A 23,264-nucleotide genomic window follows, 5' to 3' on the forward strand; every position below is an offset into this window, starting at 1 on the left:
GCCCCGCCGCCGCCGCCGCCGCCGCCGCCGCCCCCGGGGCCACGTTCGCCCCGATCCCGCGGAGCCCGCTGCCCGCCGGCCCCTCGCCCTGCGCCAGCCCCCGGAGCCCGCTGCCCGCGACGCCCAGGCCCTTCGCCTACCGCCGGTCGCCCACGGACTCCGACGTGTCCCTCGACTCCGAGGACTCCGGGGCTAAGTCGCCCGGCATCCTCGGCTACAACATCTGTCCCCGCGGGTGGAACGGCAGCCTGAGGCTCAAGCGTGGCAGCCTCCCCGCCGAGGCCTCCTGCACCACCTAAAGCCTCGCCCGCTCCCGCTCCGTCCCCACCCCGGGAGGGCTGAGCCAGAAGAGTTGTGGGGCTTGGTAGATCCCAGCACCACGTCCGGGGGTGGAGGGGTTGGGGGGGGGGGCGGTGAGGTCTGGCCGCTTTGGACAAGGGGTAAGGGGAGGCATGCTCTGGGCTTGGGGCTGGGGTAGTGATCCAAGCTTGGGTTCTAGCCCTTATTCTATCATTCAGTCATTGTGTGGCCCTGGGCAAGCCCCTTCCTCTGTCCGACCCTCAGCCTTCCCATCCGTTTAATGAGACTTGGACCAAGGCCATCTTCACAGGTCTAAATTTCCCCTCCCCTCCCCATCAATACACACACGCACACACGCACCCACACACACCTGCCCTGAAAGAGTCAGGGTATTGTGTGTATGGACCCCTAGACTCGCTCTGGTTCAGGGTTCCACAGTCCTCCCTCCCTTCCTGGCTCTGCTCTCTGGAGTCTGGCAAATGAGGGGTGTGTTCACAAGATCCTAGGCCTCAGTCCCCTGCCTGGGCCCTGGCTTGACCGTCCGCCTCCCTGGCACCAAGTCCCAGGCAGGAGCAGCTGCTTGCCACCCCTTCCCAGACAAGCTCTATTTTTACCATGGTGACCTTTAGAGAGGTCTCCCAGGCCAGCTCAAGGTGCCCCGCTGGCCCCTCGGGAGACAAGAGGTGGAAAGATTCCTCCTCCCAGGTCCCTCTCACGCTTTTCCCGCTCCGGCTTAGACTGTCAGGGCCGCTTATCTGCCGCCAGAGGGGAAAGCTGGAAGGTGATGACTTATGGCCCCGGCCCCAGGACTTGGGCCTCCAGGAATGCTGTAGGTGCCTCCAACCCATCTCTCTCTTCTCGGCCCTTTCATGGCAGGTTCCAGGCTCAACGCTGAGCTGGGGAGAGAAGAGTTGATATGGAGCTATCTGCTCGCCTGTGACTTTACCTAATGGCCCTGAGTTTGAGGTTGGCCACTTGGAAAAGGGGAGGCAAGAGTTCCTTGTTATGGGAGGTATTCAAGCAGTAGCCAGGATGCATAGAGGAGATTCTAGTAGGAAGTGGATTGGCTCAGATGACCTCTGAGGGCTCTTCCAGTCCTGAAATGCATTGCATGGGGTTAGGAAGGGAGGCAGTTGGTGGTGGAGGATTGATTGGGCAGAATTTGGGGGCAGATGAGCATGGGTGGGTGAGGGAGGGGTTAGACTAGTCCGCCTGTGTTTCTGGCTCCTTGGGAAATACCCCATGCCTCAGTTTTAGGCCCCAGTATCCATATCATGCCCAGATGAGTGGGCACTGTTCTGCCCCATCTCTTTCCTGTTACACTCTGGCCTAGCTAGTGCCTGGTGCCCAGTGACCTTGAGGAGCCTGGCTGCAGACTCTGGCCTGTCCCTTAGACCTGGGTGGTTCTCATTCCAATCCCAAGGAGGGACACGGGAAGAATGCGGCTAAATTCTATAGCTTCCAAAGTTGGCTGGGGGTGCCCTCTAGAGGTTCAGAATACCAGCTTCAGGATACTAAGCACAGAGGAGGGTGGGGATGGGGCACTGGACTTGACTGAGGATCAAAGAGATGTAGGATAAAAGATTAAGAGAAAGGATACCAGGATGTTGCTAACGGTGAGGGACTGAGTGTGATTTGGGGTTAGGGGTAGACTTACCCACCCAGGTGGGTAACATCAGGTGATGTTAGACCTGAAACTCCCACAGAAGGCTAGGGAAAGCTGGGGTCGGGGTGGGAGAGAGTCAGATGGGGGTCTTTGGAATTAAGGAGTGATCCCAGAGGGTGCCTAGGGCCTAAGGATTGGGAACACGGGCCCTGACGGAGGGAAGATAAGGGAGTATTCCTGCTTGGTCGATGATGGTCGATGATGAAGTCCCCATCTGCTTCAGGGTTCCTTTGTAGCACGGGAGACTGGGGCTAAGGGCCCCTTTCACAGAAGAGACGCTCTCAGGCCACTGGTTGATGCAGTGGCATAGAAAATCCACTTCTGCTTGCATTTCCCCAAAGAGCCAGCAGAAGGCAGCCCTGGAAAGCTGCCGTTCTGCCTGGCTGTTCCTGTCACTGTCTTCTCCCCCCATCCTCCCCTCTAGCCCACTAGACACTGCCTGTGTTCTGCCTCTTGCCTCCTGCAGAATTCATCTCTGGCCCTCAATAAATGCTTCCTGCGTACTTCTGCCTCCTGTGTCATTTTCAGCTTCGTCTAAAGCCCCTCCCTTCTCCCCATGGAACAGTCCGAGGGATTCTGCGGGGACGAGAATGTTTGACACAGGTGGGATGGGAGCTTGGGGCGTAGCAACCCTGGAGAGACGGGGAACCACGGAACAACTCCAGGCCATAGATGAGGTCCCAGGGTTGAGGTCCTGATCCTGTCTTCTACCAGCTGGGTGACCCTGAGTAAGCTCCCTGCTTAGCCCGCCTCAGCTTCCCTATCTGTGCAGAGTGAGCTGGGCGAGGTTGTATTGCCCCGGTCCTCACCACAGGCCACTATCACTGGGGCAGGTAGGGCCCAGCTGGGTCAGGGCCCAGGGCTGTGGGGCGGGTTCCTCATGGCAGGTTGGGGCTCCATGCAGCAGGACAAGCCCCTATAAGAGGTCCCATCTGAGTCCAGGTAACCCTAGTGAGCTCGGGACCCAGGCTATCAGGAGTGCTCCTCACCTGGTGGTGGTGTCCTTTGTCCAGAGAAGGGGACTGTGGCCCCACTCCCAGGTGAGGCCAAGCCTGCCTTGGGAACACCCCTCACCTTCCTCTCTAAAAGCTCAGGCCCAGCAGAGGCTGGGGGCAGGAACCTAAGGGGCAGAACGTGGAGCTCCTGGAGTCCTCAGAGCCCCGGCTCCTTCCTAAGGGCATGTCAGAAACCCGCCCTTGGACGTTCTGTCCCGGCACACGGGCACAGGTGCTGCCCGCCCTGGACCCAATGCGTCCTTGCCAGCCCACCCTTCCCTGCAAGTGACCCGGTCTTTATCTCCAGCCAGAACCCCTCCTGAGCACAACGTCCCCCTGCCTACTGGTGATTCCCATCCCTGACACCGCAAATCAAGTTCATTCCGAACTGAGCTGAGTAGCCGCGCCCGCCCCAAGCTGTTCCCCCTTTACCTTCCTCAGTCACTCAAGCCACAGTGGCCTTTCCCGAACTCCCCACATCTAATCTCAGAGCAGGACCTGGTGATTCCCCCGCTACTGCTGCTCGGGTCCTCCTCCTCTCCATGCTCTCCATGGCCTCTATCCCTGCCCCTGTGCAGGCTCTCCATCTCTCACCTGACCACAGGCAAATCTTCCTGCCTCCAGTCTGGCCCCCTCCAACTCATTTTTCACCTGGCAGCCCAGAGATATATTTGAAAAATGACAACGTGACCCCTCCATTCCACCGCTTTAAACGCTTCAACAGTCCTTTCTAAAGCATACTTCCCTCTGGGAGAGCCTGCTGTGATCTGGCCCACCTGTCCGGCCCCATCTCTCAGCTCTGCGGGCAAGTTCTGGCTCTGCTTGCGGACCCCTGGCATTGTTAAACCCAACGTGGCCTCTGCCCGCAAGGCCTATGCCTCTCTGCCCAGTGCACTCCTACTAGCCTTCCAGGCCCAGATCAAATGTCTCCTCTGGGAAGCGCCTTCCCCATCCCCCACCCCACCCCCAGGCAGAGCTGGTGGCACCCTCCCCTGGGTACGCCCAGAGTATTTCCCATCATGCATCGCAAAGGCTTATTTACGGGTCTGACTTGGGCCTGGCTGAGCTCCTTGAGGACAGAGCCCTGCCTTATTTATCTTCTGTCCATAGAGACTCAGACGGTGTGAGAAGGTGGAGGGAGGGAGGGAGAGAGGGAGCAGAAGGAAGAAAGGCAGGAAAGAAAAGAGGAAAGAAGAAATGAATAAGTCAAGCAAGGATATCAGGGGAAAATTCACTGATTCATGCATCCATCCATTCATTCATTCAACAAATATCTATTGAATTCCTATCAGGCCCCATTCTAGGCACTAAGGATACAATCAGCAAGCTCAAGTGACTGGCAACTGACTCGGCATTTCCAGGTGACTCGTGTGTGTGTGTGTGTGTGTGTGTGTGTGTGTGTGTGTGCGCGCGCACGAGAAAGCCCTTCTGTCTGCAAGGGCCTGCTGCCGGGGCACCTGTCTTCCCTGGGGCCTGGTGCTTTTAGCATCTGTCCCTGGATCCTGTTGCAGCCCGAAATAAGGCTGTGAGCCACGACAAAGCAGGAAAGATTCTTGATTCTTGTCAGCTGAGGCCAGAGCTGGCTGCAAGGACGCACCCGTTCAGACTGGACCAAGGACCACTAGCACCTACACGACTACCCAGCTCTCAGCTTCCCGACAGAGGTGTTAATTTTGAGGGTCTGACATTCCCTCCTGCACACTGTGGTCCTGCCACTCAGGTACCAGGATCCTAGGGGAGCTTGAGGAGCTATGGGGTGTGGGCAGAGGAGATGAGCCAGCAGCCAGAGCCCCAGCCCCCAAGCAGAGGAAGGGCCCTGCCAAGGGTCTGGGGAGCATGGGGCCTAAAGGAAGCCAGGTGCCTGGTTTGGGATGGGAGGGATTCTAAGCTCTAGGTCACTCTCGGTTAAATGGGGAGGGGTGGCTGGGATTCAAGGTGGGCAGAGGTAATGGCTCTGCATAGGATTTCAAGGTCTTTAGGCTGCAGAGGGAAGCAGGGCCCCTGTCTGTAAGATGAGAGCCCTTCCCAATGTCTGTAAATGTCTGTAAGGGGAGTGTTTATCAAGAAACAGACCCATGCATTGTGGACTCCTGAGTGGTCACAGTTGGAGCATTCTGCGTCAACTCATGGCCCTCATCCCAAATGCGAGCAGACATGCTCAGATCTGATACGGTTTGCCGGGTGGGGGATTGTGGATGCCCTGAAGCCCATCTGTGGATCCCATGATCTGGCCCAACCTCCTTATGTAACAGAGACACATAAGAGGAATTGAGGCACAAAGCAGGAGAGCTACTTGCTCACAGTTACAGAGGAAGTCAAGGACATGGATTAGACTCCAGGTTGCCCAACTCAGTGCCCACTGACGCAGGGCCATGTGTGGGTGTGGGGTATAGATGGAGGTGGACTTTTTTTCTAAAGGAAGGAGTGTAGGAAAACCTGGAAGCAAAACACAGGGGTAGTCTGTAAGGAGACTCAAGAGCTCTGCCTTCTCTCCTGGGGGCAAGTTAGGGAATCTGGATTTGGAACCTACAGGGATTCTCTGGGGCTCTGGACCTCATTTTGTTTGTAAATCTCTTCCAAGATCGCTGGAAAGTGCCATGAGGTGCAAATGGGGAGGGGGGATAAAAGGGGAGGTAGAGAAGGGTGAAGGAGAGCACCCTGCAAGTCAGCTGAGGAATGGGGCATAGGGAAGGGGGTGATGGGTCTCTCGGCTTCCTTGGACCAGCCTGTGCCCTCAAGCCTCAGAGCCAAGTACTGGGGACAGAAGGACAGGATCAGCCTTGTAGAACCCAGTGTAGCCCCAGACTAACAACCCATCTATATCCCCCTCTCCCTGACTTAAACCTCCTTCAGCCTCTGATTAGAGTTCATCTGCGTGAGCAGATGACAGTCGTCTGAGACCCCCACCCCTCTTACCCCTCGTGTCCCAGAGATTGCCCCCTGAAGAAAGAGTGCCTCCCTGGCAACATGGGAAGCAGATTTGTGTGGCTTCTAGCACCTCCTTTGCCTTCCCTGGACCTCAGTCTCCTCCTCTGTACAAAGAGACCCCAAAGCCCTGTCCAGCTCAGAGCCCTTCCTTGAGACTGGGGTGGGCCAAGGCAGTTCAGGGCTGAGGCTGGGTGGACCAGGGACTGGGAGGACATCTGGGGAGGGATGAAGGGCGGCTGGCTAGCGGCTGGCTATTTGCAGGCATCTCTCTTCCACAGGATGATCCCTAAGGAGCAGAAGGGGCCAGTGATGGCTGCCATGGGGGACCTCACTGGACCAGGTAAGGTGGACTCAGCCCTTGTGCGGTCCTCAGACCCCATCCTTTCCTGGTCCCAAAGTGTAGCCACTCGGGCCTGTTGGCCTGAGGCCTGGGCAAACAGGTGTGAGTTCCAGGCCAGCCCTGAGGGAGCATTGTGGAATCTGCCACTTGGGTTGGGTCACTTCCCAAAGGATTGCGAGGGGCCTTGCCCTGATGCCCACACACCCAGAGGCTGAGAGGAATGCCTTACACTGGGCCCTGGGCCTAACTAAGTCCTTACCTCAGCCCCAGATTGAATACTGAGGGCTCTGGTCCCAGTTCCAGCCCTAACTGTGGCCCCAAGCTCCCCCCACACTTGCCCTTGCTTCCTGTCACTGTGGGTCTCCCAGAGCCCCCGTGGCAGGAGACAATTGTCAGGGGGGAGTGGGGACAGGCTGGCCAGAGCAGACTCCCCAGTGTGACTCAGACCATTTCACTTAAAAGTAGGCTCACCCAATGAAGAAATCAGCTAAAATACATGTTTATCACCATATAAGACCTCCTCCAGAACTCTCGGCATAATTTTGGAGTCTGTTAATTTGGCCTACTTCAGAGCATTGCAAGTATTTTATTTTTAAAAAAGATGTTATTTATTTATTTGAGAGGGTGATAGAACAAGTGTGCACACAGAGGGAGAGGGAGAAGCAGACTCCCCACTGAGTGTGGAGCCCGATGCGGGGCTCGATCCCAGGACCTCGAGATTATGACCTGAGCTGAAGGCAGACGCTTAACTGACTGAGCCACCCAGGCTTGAAATGGGGATTTCAAGTATTTTAAAAACAAATTCAACTAGGTCAGGGCTCTCATCCTATAGTGCAAATGATAGTGAGAGGTGCTGTTGGCTAAAAATGCAGATTCCCAGCTTCCACCCTCAGGATCCTGATTCAGTGCACCTGGAGAGGGGGCCGGACATGTGCCTTTGAGACAAGTGCCCGGGGGATTCTGGAGCACATGGACCATGACCCGAGCTCTGACAAACCGTCCCGTAAGGACACCACTGAGGTTTTGCCCCATGCAGCTTCTAAGTATTTTATCCTCTTGTATGACTTTATATGGGAGTGGTCCTAACCTATTTTGTGTGTTCTTGCCGCCTTTTGTGGGTGTCAAGTTTCTTTTTTTTTTTTAATTTCATGATTTTGGGTGCTAACATACAACAACTTTGTGAGGTATTGATGCTCTAACTAGAAGAACCAGGCAATGCATTCTCTTTTCCCTTGGCTAAGTAATTAATTAATTACAGTCCCCCAAATGTGGGCACATATCATTTATGCCAGACTGGAAATACATAAATTGTTGGCTGTTGCTAGGATATTAACTCAAGACAGTTTTGAAGCTAAAGAAAAGTAGAAAGAAAAAAACTCTCATGGTCTTACCATGAAAAGACAGCCACTGTAATAATAATACAAACACCATTATTATGTACTTAATTGGTGTCAGATCCTGTGCTAAGAGCTTCTGTGCTTTATGTTATATAACCCTCACAACAACTCTCTAAGTTAGATATTGTTGCCCCTGTTTTGCTGACGAGAAAGCCGAGGTTCAGAGGAGCTAGGTGATCACATAGCTAATTGTTGGTAGAGCTGAGATTGGACTCCAGATCTCTTTGTCTCCAGAGCTACTCCTTTACTACACAGTTGTACAAATAATACATCCCTTTTATAAGATATTCAGACAAAACAGACATGAATGACTTTGAAAGTGAAAGTTCCTCATAATGGGACCATCTGGAGATAACCACTGTTAACATATTTGTGAAAAGTCATCTTCCGTTCATATATAAACATATTTATAAAAACCCATATATATGTGGGCTAAGTACTCTACGCTGTGTTCTTCAGCTTGCTTTTTTTTTTCATTTAGCAGCCTACCACAGACTTCTTTCCATCCTGGTATGATGTATCTCTCCGCCCCCTCCCCCTGCTCCCCCAGCATGTAATATATTAAGTATATTGATACACACACACACCATATTGGTGGTCAGGAAGGTTCATCTCAGGTTGGACCGTTAGGAGCAGAGCTGAGGATTCTCACACAAGTGACTGATTGAGGTCACGCCCTCAGGAAGAGGGAAATGACGGAAGCAGGATAGGGCAGGGGAAATTGCTAAGCAAGGATGTGGGCTCAGCTGTTAGCCCAGGTTCAGTCTGATCCCGTGGGAGCTCCAGAGCACGAATGGCTCCACAAAATTCACATGTCTTCAGCGAGGAGGCCATGAACGCTTCTGCTCAGCAGGGCAACCCTCTGCAGAAGAGGGGCAGTTGTGACCCTGAGCCACTGATGAAGGGCATCTGGGCAGCGCCCCCAAAACACGGATGCCCGGTTTTCACAATCTGAAACCTCAGTGTAATCAACATCCTTGTATGTCTGTCTTCAGGCATGTTTATTCAACTTTTCTCCCTAAGAAAGAATGCCTAGAAATAGAACTATTTATTTATTTATCAGAGAGAGAGAGACAGAGGCAGGCAGAGGGAGAAGCAGGCTCCTTGCTGAGCAAGGAGCCCGATGTGGGACTCAATCCCAGGACCCTGGGATCATGACCCGAGCCGAAGGCAGATGCTTAACCGACTGAGCCACTCAGGCGTCCCATCTGGTAGTATTTGATAATATGATCCAGGGGACTTTTTATTATGTATTTAGATATAGATGGTCTTTCATGCTTTTAGTATGCAGTACCTTTTCTTGTTAAAAAAGAACAGTGCAATTTCCAGCCCTCCGCTTCCTACGTCCTATAGTCACTACTGATATTCGGCATGCCTCCGTGCAGATTTTTCAATGCATGCATAAACATATAGTACTTACTTTTTTAAATAAATGAGTGGGATCTTAGAATACAGATTCTTCTGAAACTTACTTTTTTCCCCTCTTAACCTATAATGGATCTCTTTCTATTCCTAACATGTAGGAGGTCTTCTCTCTATATTTGCTGAAAGAATTAAAAAACCATCAGCCTCCTTTTTTAAAAGCCTGTTTGGATTCCATTGAGTGGAATGAATCACAGCACCTGCGTGGTCCGCTGATGCTGCCTGGCAGCCCCGTCCATCTCCCTGTCCCATAGGACTCGCTTAGACGATGATGGCAAACTCTGGCCCCAAACTCCCGATGCCTCCTCCCCTGTCCTCCTTCTCAGCTGATGACCTTGCTTCCTATTGCACTGAGGAGAGTGAAGGAACCAAAAGAGCACCTCTGCCAGCTCCCTCCTCCATACCTGGCCCTGTGCTCGCATCTGTGTGTGGAGGATGACCTCTTCCGGTCCACACCCTCCCCTCCCCTCCCCTCTGTCCTGCTCAAGGACATTCTTCCAGGCAGTCTTCCCTCTCTACTGTATTGTTAAAATTTCCCGTCAGCTAAAAAACATGCTTTTATTTCTCCCTTTTAAAAACAAACACCTCCTGTTTCTCCTGCTGCCTCGGTCCTATGGAGCACAACTCCTCAAAGCTATTGTCTATACTTTCTCACCTCCTCTCTCTCTCTAACATTTTATGAAGCTCACTTCCAAACACACAAAAATAGGGAGTGCAAATCCTCATGGCCCTCCTTTTGTTCCTGGAGTCCAAAGCAAAACCCAAAGAGTGTGTCATTTCATCCCCTCCATACTTCAGGATGCACCAAAAACAACAAAGAAGACATTTCCTTACACGCCACAAAGACGGTAGCACACTGAACAAAATTAGCAACTTTGATTTAATACCACCTAATGACCAGTCCCACAGTCAACTTTCTCCAATTTTCTAGTTTGTGTTAATGAGGCTCCAAGAAGGACCACTGTTTATCTGGTGGCCACGGCTCTTCAATCTCCCTGAATCTATAAGCCCCACTCCTGCCCTGCCCTATCATTTTTTTTTTCCAGGTCATTCCCTCCTTTGAAGAACCCAGGCCAGCTGCCCTATAAAATATCTCACATTCTCAATTTGGTTCACTGCTTCCTCAAGGTGTGGTTAAAATGCTCCTCTGTCCATTTTCTCTTAACACTTTCCAATACAGTTTTCACACCCAAACACTCCATAGAAACTACTTTTATGAAGATGACCAATAACAATGCCCCGACACTAAAGAGGATGGTCAGTTTTCGGCTCCGTGAGCACTCCATCTTCCCCGAAACGCTGTTATCCCTTGGTTTCCAGGGCACCACGCTTTGGCTTTCCTCCTGCCTCACGGGGTGCCCCTTCCCAGGCTCCGTGGCTGGTTCCTCACCTCCTCGGTCTGGATGCCAGCAGCCAGTCCGGGGCTCAGCCTTCGGATCTCTTTCCCCCTCACACCCCTGGTGATCTTACCCAGCCTCCCGACTCTAAACACCATTTATAGAGCTGGAACATGAACCTCCGTGTATCCAATTTTAGAGGTGGACAACTCTGGCCATGCTGTCCATACTTATCCTTTTCCTACTGGTGTCCTCACCCCTCCGTCACCCCTTTCCTCCCAAAACCTCTCCTTGTTGGGAAGTGTGTCAAAGTGGGTGTTTTGCCAGTGGGGGAACACAAAGGATATGGATAGGCTCCAAACTATTAAGGACAGCCATCAGCCCTGGAAACCCTCTATGTGGCTATCACGATGAGTCCTAACTCTGAAAAAAGAAAGAAATGTCTTCATCAAACAACAACAAATACCATTTGTCAGCTCACGATGCCCCAACTTTCACCTCAGGTCAGTTTCTCCCATGAGCACTAGGCTCCCATATCTGGCTCTCTCCTTCTCAGCTTCTCTACTTGGACATCTGCAAGGCTCTTCAAACCTTGTATGCCCAGTTCTGCAGGCAATTAGGGGAATTTGAATATGGATTAGGCATTGAATAAAACAAAACAAAACAAAAATGTGTCCACTTGCACAGGTGGAGATCTTTAACTGATAAAAAGCAAGTTACAAAGCATGTATTAACTATGACTTTGTTTTGGCTGGAAACTCTTACATGAATATATAGTCTTTTTCTTATAAGATTTATTTTATTTTAGAAGAGAGAGAGCGAGCGAGCACATGAGCAGGGGGAGGGGGAGAGGGAGAATCCTCCAGCAGACTCCCAGGTGTGCGTGGATCCCAGGTGGGGCTCAACCCCAGGACGCTGAGATCATGACCTGAGCTGAAATCAGGAGTCAGACACTTAACTGACTGAGCCACCCAGGCGCCCCTCATACATGAATATATAGTCTTTGAAAAGGATATGAACGGATATACACTAAGGTGTTAAAAGTAGCAACCTCTGGGAGATACAAATGGTATTTTTCTCTTTTCCCCTTATATCTGTATTTTCTAAATTCCTTCAGTGCATATATATATATATATATGCTATTTTTATAAGAAAAGGCTATTTTAAAATGGAAAGAACACATGTCTAACACTGAGCTCCTGATCTTTCCCATCTCAACCTCCTCCTGCCCTTCCTATCTCAGTGAGTGGCTGCTCCCAGGATGAGGACAGAGTGGCTCAGGCCAAAAACCTCCCCTCCTCCCGTGGCAGAGCTCACACCCATGGCTCACTGTTAGAAGATTAATCTAGAATCTGACCATTTCTCACGACTCCTACCGCTATGGGCAAAGAACTGCAGAGGAAATTCATGGAATAAATACAAATGGCCAAAGAACATCTGAAATGGAGTTCAATTTCACTGAGTGACAAACACATGCAAATTAGGTGTCATTTCTGCCCACCAGGTAGACAAAGATCCCACAGAATGGTGACACCCAGTGTCAGCAGCTGTGGGGAGAAAGCGGCATTCTCCTACACCCTGGAGAGTGCTCGGAGGCGGGCACCCTTAGAGCTGGCAGCCCCGAGGGCCCCGAGGGTTTAGCGGTAAGAGCTCACTCTGGCCTCTCTGGGCAGTCCCTTTGCTGGACCTGGGCAAGAAGCTGAGCGTGCCCCAGGACTTGATGATGGAGGAGCTCTCGCTGCGAAACAACAGAGGATCCCTCCTCTTCCAGAAGAGACAGCGCCGGGTGCAGAGATTCACCTTTGAGTTTGCAGCCAGCCCACGAGTGGTGAGTTAGTCCCATTGTGCTTATAGGGGAATTGAGGCCCAGAGAGGGCCAGTGGTTAGCCTAAAGCCAAACAGTGAGCCAGATGAGGACGTCTGGCCCTGGGGAGTCCCTCCAGCTCCAGCTGGAAAGGCTGTGATGTTCCCATCAGATTGAGCCCCTGACTTGCTCTGTGATCCTAGAAAAGTGGTATCTCTTTAGGCATCTCTCCCCAGATACAAAACATAAAGTGGAATGGGCACGGCGAGCTGTAGGTGAAGGGATTCTGGCTCCTACAAAAAGTGCTCTGGGCTGACTTTGCAGTGAGCAGGATTTAGATTAGACATTGAACTTGACCTAAGTGAGAAAACACAAAACTCTCTCTTCTTGCCCCTAGAAGAACGAAAAGGCCAGAAAACAGTCTGCTGGTAGAGACAAGAATGGCTTATCCTCAGGCTTCAAAAAGTGAGCAGGCAGTTTCAGTTACTTGGAATGAACTCGGGGTCATTCCACTCCTCCACTCAATGTCTGGACTAAAAAGGGGGTGACTGAGAGGGGATGATGTGGCAGAATGCAGAATAGTAAAGACAACAAAACACCTACCTTTGCTAGCCAAGCACTTCATGTGTATCATCTCATTTAATGCCCATAGAGCCCTATAAGCTAGAAATTATCAACACTACTCCCATTTTATAGATGAGGAAACTGAGACTCAGGATGGTTATCTGCCCAAGGTCAATATTAGAATAGCAACTAACATACAGAGAGCATTTCTCTGTTCCAGGAACTGGGATTAGCACCCTATGCTATTAATTCATCCCCCCAATATCCCTGGGATGTGGGCACTAAGATTATACACCCCCTTTTTTGGTGGAAGGAGAACCCTGGCCCCTTGCTGCACTGAGCCTCCCTGTGGTCTATTTGCCCCCACAGATCGTGGATGGAAGTGCCAAGGGGAAGGTAACAGGATCGAAGGTGACAGGAACAGCGGAGCTGGGGACGGTGAGTATGCAGGAGCCCCCGCAAGAGGGGAAGCTGGGGGAAGGGGCCAGGCAGCTCTGTGTGGCAGTCCATGGCCTCTGAGCACCTGCCCCTGTGCCCAGGTTGCCAATGGCCCTGAGGGGCAGAACTGCCGCTCTGAGCTCCACATCTTCCCAGCCTCATCCCAGGGCCCCAAGGAAGCCCATTCTGCAGCCTTCCCCGCAGTGCGTGCCCGCAGCCCCAGTGCCCTGGCACCAGGTGAGTGCCTCCCCGGGTCCTGGGACCAGGGCTGGGGGACCAGAGCCCAGGCCGTGCTCCACTGTGGGGCGGGAACCAGAGCCCAGAGAGTGTCTAGTCTACGTCCCCCATCCCCCTCCACAGACCTAACACAAGCCCAGAGAGGTGCAGCAATGCACCCAAGGTCACACACTGAGCCAGAGTCTGCGCCCCAACTCACGATTCCCCTGCTCCAGTCCTCCTTGCTTCCAGGGATGGGGAAGGATCAGTCCCCTTTGCTGGAACAACTCTGGCGTTATATTCCCCCCACACCCCCCATCCCAGCTCCAGGCTTCCCTCCCCCAACCATATCTGTGGGGTGGGCAGGAGTGGGAGCTGAGGGAGAAAAGAACCGAGCTGCTCCCCCATCTGCCTGCCCCCCATGAGCCCTGCTCCATCTCCAGGCTATGCCGAGCCACTGAAGGGTGTCCCGCCAGAGAAGTTCAACCACACAGCCATCCCCAAGGGCTACCGCTGTCCTTGGCAGGAGTTCATCAGCTACCGGGACTACCAGAGGGATGGCAGAAGTCACACCCCCAGTGTGGCCCAGTATCGAAATTTCAACAAGTAAGGCCGGGGGCGGGGGGCAGCTTGGGGAGAGATGGCTAGGGTGTGCAGGTGCCCGTGCGCCAGTTCCTGAGCCCTTCACAGGCCAAGCTCTATCTGAGCACTTTCACACTCTTGCCTCGGCACATAGTAGGTGCTCAAGAAATGCACAGGGAATGAATGGGTGAATGTGCCACACATCTTGGTTTCTCCACACAACAGGGCAGGGAGGTGCTACAGTTTTTCCTATTCTGCGAGTGAAGGGACCCACTCAGGAACATCAACAACCTACCCAAAGTCACAAAGCAAGGAAGCGGCGGGTGTGGGATCCAAGTCTGCATTTGTCTGACTCCAGAGCCCGGTTTCTTGTTTCCTCCGTTGTGTGCCATCCCTTTGACGCACGTTCCTCCCTGGGTGGGGCCCCAATCTCACTAGTCCTAGATCAGCTCAGCCTTTTCCTCACTTTCCTCAAAGGTCTGGAAGAGGCCTAGAGATGGCTTTGAGGTGTATCAAAGTGGGGAGTGGCAGTGAAACGTTGGACGCCAGATGTTGAGAGCCGCAGAGGAGTGGCTTGTACTATTTAGAGCATGGGGCCTCAATGTGGGCTTACATGCAGACTCCTTGCTTCGCTGTGTGACCTTGGGCAAGTGACTTAACCTCTCTGAGCCTCTATTTCCCCATCTGTAAAATGAGACTATTACAGTATCTACTTTGTAAGACTGTTGTGAGGATGGCATGAGAAGCCGTAGGCAAAGTTTCTAGTGAGTAATAAGCTCTCAATAAACAGTAGCTATTAGTATTAGTATTGGTACTAGTATTAGTTGCAGGCTGAAATAATGGTTGGAAAAGCTAATAGAGAGAACTGGAAAGGGATAAATTTAGTGTTCTGCCCCAGGGGCCCAAAGACAAATCACAGGTGTCAAGACAGGAGCCTGGCACTGGAGGGAGGCCTTGGGCTAGGGGATGCCTTTCAACTGCAGTTGGCTTCCTCAGGCTGATGCGATTTCTGAAAAATGCTCCTCTGGCCTGGGCGGCATTAAGTGAGAAAGACGAGGGTCCACAGGAGGAGGCCACGGTCCAGCTCTTCTGGCACCTGCTCAGACCACATGCGAGACTGTCTGACAGCCGGGGGCGATCAGCCCTGAGAAGAGACTGCTCAGAAGAGAGGTGACCTCCCTCACACAGCTGATAGCCAGGGAGGGCCCCAACGGGAAGAACTGTGCCCAACAGGCACCACGGGAGCCACGAGCCATTGGCAGGCATTCTGGGGTTTCCGCCAGGCCAGACCGTGTTCTCTCTGCTCCTGGGGCCCTCAGCCCTTACCCGCCCAGCTAGTTCAGACCCTCGGTAGACATTCAGTCCTGAGCGCCGGCTTCCAGGCTGGCCCCATCCATCTCACGCTACAGCTAGGACAGGACGAAGCACATTCCTACCAACAGGAGGAGGGCCTTAGGGGGCCCTAAGGCCAGGCCCCCGTTGAGACCCAAGAGCCAACTGATGCCGAAGCGGGGGTGAGCCGCAGTGTTAGTGGCCAAGCTGTGCTAAGGATCCAGGGCTCTGGGCTTCCAGTCAAGGGCTGGATCGTGAGGCCTGTGCAGCTTGGAAACTGCCCAGCCTATTCCCGCAGGGCCTGGCTGTTGCCGCCACAGCCGGGGTGGTCTAGGCAGACCCGTTCTCCTGGCTGGAGCCCAGGCCCTGGCCCGAGGCCTGCCTTTCTACCCCAGAGGCAAGCACTCCCTCATTCCCACTGCTCCCAGGCTTCGAGGAAAACACTACATGAGCGGTGCTTTTTAAGTTTTCTTAAGATGAAAAAATAGTTTAAAAATAACATACTTATATTCTCTTACACACACACACAGACACACACACACACACACACACACACACAGAGGCAACTACAAATAAAGAGAGAGCCCTTTGTTCAGCATCCTCCAATCCCAGTTCCCTTCCCAAATTCTCAAAGGTAACACTGGTCAGGTTGGTGTGTATGTTTTCAGATCATTTTCTCCCAGCAACTCCAGTCCTATAGTGGATGGCATTGTTTGGGGTGTATGTGTGCGTTTTGATACTTTGTATCTCATTCTGTAACTTGCTTGCCTTTTGGAGGTTTTGAAATCTATACTACTTATTGTACACAGATCTTTTCATTCCCTTTAAGTGGCTGTATGGTCTTCCACCATGCGAATACAGTACATCTGTCTTGTCTGGGTCTCTGCTAATGGACATCTGGGCTGTTTCTGGTTTGTCACCACTCACTGCTCATACTCGTGTCTTTGTGTGTGCATGCACGTGCTCCCCTAAGCCCTATGCTTACGGGTGCAATTGCTGGTTCACAGAGTTTGCACATTTTTAAATTAAAAAGATCCTGCAAGTTGTCCAAGGTAGCAGCATAATTTACCCTCCAACCAGCGGTATCTGAGTGAAAATTTGCCCCACCATCTCACCAACTTTGCCCCATTATCAAATTATTTCTTTTCACCAGTTTTACAGGTGAGAAGTGGCATGTCTCTGTTATCATTTGCATTTCCTGATTCTTGGTGCTCTTTCTAACCCCTCTTCCCTCTCTGGCCTGCAGGTATATTGTTCTGAGGAGAGATGAGCAGAGGAAGGAAAAACCCCATTCCAGCTCCACTGCCTTCTGGAGCTTACTTAAGGGGAACCTAGAGTTTTGCCTAGGACAAGCCAATTCTAGCTTTGAAAATTTCATTCCTATTCCCAAGCACCAAGCCATCCCCACTAGAGGCAGATCGGGGGATGGGCAGAGCTGGAGAAACCTGTTAAAGATAACACAAAGCCTTGCTGTCCAGGTGGTGACACTGAGGCCCAGAGGGAGGCAGGGAGGGGGCTCTACATGGTGACCCGCATGTCAGTGCTCTGCCATCCAGTGGTCTCCCACACAGCCCACCTCTCCTGCTGCTCTTCTCTCCCCAGGACCCCGGTGCCCTTTGGAGGACCCCTGGTGGGAGAGACCATTCCCAGGGCAGGCACCCCCTCTGTCCCGGAGCTCATCAGTGGCTTGGAACTCCTTCGTCTCAGACCCAGCTTCAATAGAGTGGCCCAGGGCTGGGTCCGCAACCTCCCTGAGTCCGAGGAGCTGTAGCCCCAGCCTGAATATTCAGTTCCCCTGTCTTGGTGTTCGGGTAACATCTTGGAGTCAAGACTTCTGGACGGCACTTCACAGTTTATGAAGGGTCTTCACACACAAAACCTTATTGCAAATGGCCTCAAAGGCCCACAAAGTTCAGTAGTCCCCAAATGGGGTGTGTTTCAAAATTTCCTGGGGATGATGTTTTGCATACAAATTTCTGGCCTGCCCCAGACTTGCAGCATTCAAATCTCCTGAGTTGGGGAATTTCTATTAGTAACCAACACTCCGAGGTGATTCCAGTGAAACTTGTTCATGGTTTGCGTCTTTAGACATCCAAGCTACCAGTGAATTCACGTCCATGCCTCCACTCCTCCCTGCTGTGGACTCTAGCTTACACTCCCCTGACAGGGAGCTCACTAGCAGCCCATTTACCTATGGATAACTCTGATAATTAGAAAGTTTTTCCTTTTACTGAGATGCAGCTCTAAACATTTGCTAAGTAGCTACTGTGTGCTAGACACCCTGCCAGCCCAGGGAGAGTGTGTGGCGAATACGCCCAGGCCCTGGCCTAGAGGAACAAAGGACAGTAGGGAAGACAGATTTGTAAAGCAGGAAATCATGTTCCTTTTCCCTACAGCACACTGACTGACAACAGAGGAAGAAAGGGGGCTTGAGGCAGAAGAGGGGGTCCCTAACCCTGGGGCTGGGGCGGGATTCCATGAAGCTTCTCAGAGACTTTGGGTGGGACCCCAGAGGAGGCCTGAGAGCCATCAAGGGCAGAGGGAGTGATGGGGAGGGCATTCCTGCCAAGTGGACCAGCATGTGCGAAGTGTGGAATTGTGCACAGAAGAGGTGTGTTCTGGAAAAAGGAGGGGGCTGTGCTAGAGGGGTCAGTGAGGGACAGCACTGGGGGGACTTTACTCAGGAGATGGGGGCAGTTTTTAAGCTGAGGAGTGATGGGTCTTGCTATGTGGGGCACAGAGTGGCAAGGACTAAGGCCAGAAGCCAGGAATCCTGCAGGGAACAAGGTCTAGACTAGGGAGATGGCCATGGGGATGGAATGAAGGGGCACCCCTCTGTGCACCTTACAGGTCAGGTACAATGTGGAGTACCTGTAAGGCCCCCTTCTTTCTTTTCTCCTTCCACTCACCATCCTGTGCAAGCCTCAGGGTAAATCTCGTCCTAGTCTCCACCAGGGCTATTCAAGGCTATATCCCTCTCACTAGGAAAAGGAGAGAAAGGAATGCCTCTTAGTTCAACTGGTGATGAGGAGGACAATGAAAATGATGATGGTGGTGGCTGCTTTTTATTGGGTGCCTCGGTGCTTGGGCTGCTAGTAGATTCTCCACATATCCTATTTCTTATTTTCAGTTCAACCCTAAGGGAAAGGTATTGTCCCATTTTACAGATGTGGATATCCAGGTTGAAAGGAAGTGGCTTATCCAGGGACAGAGCCAAAATGAGAATGTCTAATTCCACTGGCTGTCCCTTTTCACTGCACTGGGTGGCCAGACCAATGCCCACTCACTCTGGAACCATCTAAGCATGGTGTCCTGCCTTCGGGCTTAGGGGTGAAAAGTGCAGGTTGGGAAGTCAGAATGGATGGGTTGGGCTCTAACAGCTACTGCTGGCTGTGTGAACTTGAGCAAGTCATTTTTCTGTCTCTACACCTGTAAGATGAGGACAAGGCCAGAAGCTGCTGGATAGGGCTGTTGTGAGCACAGTGATGGACACATACTTAAGAAGCCCTCAGTCATTATTAGATTTCATGCAGCTACTGCTCTTGACTGGAAGAGACGTTCTTGTTCTTGAGAAGCTGGCTGCAAGATGTCATTGGGGTCAGGAAAGCTTAAGCCGGAAGGAGAGCCTCTGATTACTGTAGGGCTCCCTGTGGACATGGACATGGAATTACCTCCCTCTGCCTCCTCCCTGACTCCCTCTCTTGAGGACATGAGAAGGTGAGAAATCCAGCTAGTTCCCAGGGTGTGTGGGATAGTGGTTACATTTTCCTTTTGTTCTGGACTTTCACTGCACGCCACACCATCCTGAGGGGCCAGCAGCCTATTAGACTTGCCTGCCATTGATGTGTTGTTTTGAATTGGGGGGCTGCTATTGAAAACCATGTCTGCATGAGCTGAAAACCAACCGTGAAAGTGTCTGACACATAGAAGAGAGGATCTGGACTACCTTGGCTTGGCTCTGCTGTGTTCCGGATGGTGATGGCTGCCCCCAGCTACAGGAGAGGAGGGCCTGCTGCACCCGAAAGCGAATCCGCATTCTTTCTTCTGATGATGTGACTTTCACTGATGTTGTTAAAAAAAAAAAAAAAAAAAAAGGAATGCTTATTATCTAAATAAATAAATAAGTAAGTAAAATGTGGAAAGACTGGCCCATCTCCCATGCTCATAATATCTCCCATGCTCATAGACTTTCCCAGCCTCCTGCATTCTGCCTCATCCCCACATATTGGAGGTAACCATGAGTAACAGTTTGGACCTTCTAGAATTCTAGAATTATTTGACTAGATAAATATGTAGTGTGGAAAGGTGCATAGGGGCAAAAATATGTCTTTGTTTAATGGGATCATACCGTATGTACTATTTTGTATTTTGCATCTTTATTCAACAATAAGTAAAATTTGGATCCTGAAAAAGCAGGCGATTAACTTTTCATGTAATTTGTGGGTTTAGTGAGCCCTTCATATAAAATCCTATTCTTTGCCTGTTCATAGAAAATTCTATGCTTTTGCCTGTTCTGTTCCTTACCTAAATGAAATCATCCGGTGATATGGAAATGAAAAGGACTGAGACCAGCCAGAACACTGGGAAAGTGGACATGAGCTATGGCAGGGATGAGTGGAGAGGAGCTGGGTTCCTTGGGCGTGGGCGCAGACACAAATCGGCAAGCAAAGGAAGGCGGATACAAACATGTATGTGTGCTGTTGCAAGGAAGTGTTCATATGAAAGTCGGGATGGGGTTAACTTTGGGAGGAAGGAAAGGTTGGTGATTGTGAAGGATAAAAGGCTTCTGGGGAAAGCTGGACAATTTCCATTGCTGGATTCGGGTGACGGTTACATGAGTGTTCATTCTAGAATATTAAATTTAGTTGTACATCCGTATTTTATGCACTTGTTCTGTGCATGTGTTATATTTTACCAAAACAATCCCTTCTTTCAAAAAGTGAATGGACAAATCAGTAATAGATCAGACGTACCTGATGAAAGAATTAGTGAACTAGAAGTGCCCATAATGTTTCACAGAGAGGTGAAAAGACAGAGAGTATGAGAGAAAAAAAGACATGGAGAATAAAATGGAAGTGTCTGACAGTACTGATAGGAATTCCAGAAAATGCTTTAAAATGACTGGGTTTTCTCCAGATTTGATAAAAGACATAAATTCACACCATCCTCACCCTGTCATGAGAAGGGATATTAAATCTACACTTAAGAACCACTGTATTGAGGGGCGCCTTGGTGGCTCAGCTGGTTGAGCGGTTGAGCATCAGCCTTCAGCTCAGATCATAATCTCAGGGTCTTGGGTTCAAGCCCTGAGGGCTCCCTGCTCAGCAGGGAGTCTGCGCCTCCCTCTCCCCCCCGCCCCTCCCCCACTTGTGGAGCACTCACGTTCTCTTTCTCTCTCTCTCAAATAAAATCTTAAAAAAAAAAAAAAAACCCACTGTATTGAAATTGCAGAACTCCAAAGTCACAGAGAAATTTCAAGAAAGCTTAAATTACCTACAAATTACCCAGATGAAAAAGCTAGATTATCTACAAAAGAAGGACATTTACAATGACAGCAATAACACAAAAATATCTTCAAGAAGTGAGAGCAAAATAAACTCATTTTCAGACAAATAAGTAGTATGAGAATTTCCCACTAACCCCTGAAAGAACAAAAGAACATGCTTTAGGAAGGATCCAGAAAAAAAGTATAGAATCTAAGAAGCAATGGTGAGCACAGAGATCAATCAATTCAATAGACAGCAGGAAGGATGAAAAAGAAGCAATTAAAGGGACATGAATTAAAGTATAAATACATTTAAATATATCAGTTATCATAATAAATGTAAATGTATACAACTCACCAATTTAAAGATACTCACAGTTTGGGTAAAAAGTAATTCCAGCTCTATGCCTTTCACAAATAGCACTCCTAAAAATATGACATGGAGGCAAACTAAAGAAATGGAAAAGGATAAAGCAGTTAGATGTTGTCCGGAAGAAATGTGATCTAGTTATATTAACATCAGACAAGGAGACTTCCTGGCAAAAAGCATTATTGTGATAAAGAGGATCCTTACATAATGATAAGCCCATAGTCATTGTGGAAGATTTAATACAGTTCTTTGAATTACTGATCAGTCATCAGAGTAAGGATATAGGAAATTTATACAATAAAAGGAAAATGTGGAATCTTGCACCACCAAATTAGAGAATACTCATTATTTTCAACTACTATGAAACACTTCATAAAATGAACACACAAAATTTAAAACTTTTATGCATCACAAACAATGAATCATGGAACACTACATCTAAAACTAATGATGTAATGTATGGTGATTAACATAACAATAAAAAAATTAAAAAAAAACTTTTATGCATCAAAGGATCCTTTTTTTTATTATGTTCAATTAGTCAACATATAGTACATCATTAGTTTTTGATATAGTGTTCAACAATTCATTAGTTGCGTATAACACCAAGTGCTCATCACAACACGTGCCCTCCTTAATACCCATCACCCGGTTACCCCATCCCCCCACCTCCCTCCTTTCTGTAACCCTCAGTTTGGTTCCCGGAGTCCAGAGTCTCTCATGGTTTGTCTCCCTCTCTGATTTCTTCCCCTCAGCTTTCCCTCCTTCCCCTGTGATCCTCCACGCTATTCCTTATGTTCCACATATGAGTGAAACCATATAATTGTCTTTCTCTGCTTGACTTATTTCACTTAGCATAATCCCCTCCAGTCCCGTCCATGTTGATGTAAAAGTTGGGTATTCATCCTTTCTGATGGCTGAGTAATATTCCATTGTATATATGAACCACATCTTCTTTACCCATTCATCTGTTGAAGGGCATCTCAGCTCCTTCCACAGTTTGGCTATTGCGGACATTGCTGCTATGAACATTGGGGTGCATGCGCCCCTTCTTTTCACTACGTCTGTATCTTTGGGGTAAATACCTAGTAGTGCAATTCCTGGGTCATAGGGTAGCTCTATTTTTAACATCTTGAGGAACCTCCACACTGTTTACCAGAGTGGCTGTACTAGCTTGCATTCCCACCAACAGTGTAAGATCAAGACAGTGAAAAGACAATCTACAGAATAAAAGATTACAACTCAAAGAATAAAGTAAATATCCATGAATTCACAGTGATGTAAATAAATCATTGAACAAACAAATAAATGGGGGAGAAAAGACAAACCTTCCTTCTTCCTCACAAAAGACTTCCAAATAATGTATGTAGAAACTTCCTCTTCAGGAGATGAAATGTAATTCCCATCCTATTGATTGTAGATTGGCCTTACTGACTTGCTTCCAAAAAATAGAACATAGGAAGGGAAAAACAGTAAATTTATGAAGGAGAAACCTGGAAGACATCAAGGGATCAAGGTTAACATCATCAATGATATTCAGATCCCTGACATAACATGATAAGAAGGGCACTGCCCCTTGAGATATTTTCCCCAAATCCATAAGCCCAGGCTAATCATGAGAAAACATCAGACAAATTCAAGTCGAGAGACAGTCTACAAAATAGCTTACCAGTACTCGTTGGTAATGTGGTAGACTGTGTTGGGTTCTGGAACAGAAAGGGATATCAGAGGGGGAAAAATGGCGAAATTCAAATAAAGACTTTGTTTAATTAATAGTATTATATGAATGTTAATTTCTTAGTTTTGACAAAAATACCATGGCTATGTTAGATGTTAACATTAGGAAAAGCTGGGTGAACAGTAACAACTCTCTGTACATCTGTGCAACTTTTTTGTAAATCTCAAGTTATTCCAAAATAAAGTTTTAAAACTAAAGAAAAAACAATCCCCACAAAGAAAACTCCAGGCCCAGATGGCTTCACCAGTGAATTGTATCAAATATTTAAGAAAAAAATAATAGCAATGTTACACAAATTCTTTCAGAATATACAGGAAGAGGTAACATTTCCAAAGATATTTGATAAAGCC

At 49.7% G+C, this 23,264-nt stretch overlaps 2 protein-coding genes and 1 long non-coding RNA gene across 3 annotated transcripts in view; 2 read left to right on the forward strand and 1 right to left on the reverse strand.

The window, feature by feature from the left end:
* Positions 1-2,601, forward strand: part of SYNPO (synaptopodin) — a 37,607-nt gene extending 35,006 nt beyond the window's left edge. The window contains exon 4 of the mRNA XM_032395280.1: positions 1-2,601. This exon is cut by the window's left edge and continues 11 nt beyond it. Coding sequence (XP_032251171.1) covers positions 1-299 — 299 coding nt within the window. The 3' untranslated portion in view covers positions 300-2,601.
* A 2,024-nt stretch (positions 2,602-4,625) lies between these two features.
* Positions 4,626-17,929, forward strand: MYOZ3 (myozenin 3). The gene is made up of 7 exons (XM_032395348.1): positions 4,626-4,681; positions 6,168-6,229; positions 12,059-12,213; positions 13,123-13,191; positions 13,293-13,428; positions 13,851-14,013; positions 16,924-17,929. Exons 2-7 carry the CDS (start codon positions 6,169-6,171, stop codon positions 17,090-17,092), a joined length of 753 nt encoding a protein of 250 aa, XP_032251239.1. The 5' UTR covers positions 4,626-4,681; position 6,168; the 3' UTR covers positions 17,093-17,929.
* A 115-nt stretch (positions 17,930-18,044) lies between these two features.
* LOC116626135 lies at positions 18,045-23,161 on the reverse strand. Its single transcript, XR_004298177.1, has 3 exons — positions 22,505-23,161; positions 21,183-21,256; positions 18,045-19,383 (listed from the first exon to the last, which is right to left on the reverse strand). It is a non-coding gene; the product is annotated as an uncharacterized LOC116626135 (long non-coding RNA).
* Positions 23,162-23,264: the final 103 nt, after the last annotated feature.

This window comes from Phoca vitulina, unplaced genomic scaffold, assembly GCF_004348235.1.
Source record: "Phoca vitulina isolate PV1807 unplaced genomic scaffold, GSC_HSeal_1.0 scaffold83, whole genome shotgun sequence".
NCBI classification, from domain to species: domain Eukaryota; kingdom Metazoa; phylum Chordata; class Mammalia; order Carnivora; family Phocidae; genus Phoca; species Phoca vitulina.

What these genes read in the sequence shown, in the direction of transcription:
- MYOZ3 (XM_032395348.1), top strand. Translation starts at nt 6,169, where the DNA reads ATGATCCCTAAGGAGCAGAAGGGGCCAGTGATGGCTGCCATGGGGGAC. An exon ending in GAACAGCGGAGCTGGGGACG is followed by an intron (nt 13,192 to 13,292) that starts GTGAGTATGCAG and finishes CCCTGTGCCCAG; the next exon opens with GTTGCCAATGGCCCTGAGGG. An exon ending in CAGTATCGAAATTTCAACAA is followed by an intron (nt 14,014 to 16,923) that starts GTAAGGCCGGGG and finishes TTCTCTCCCCAG; the next exon opens with GACCCCGGTGCCCTTTGGAG.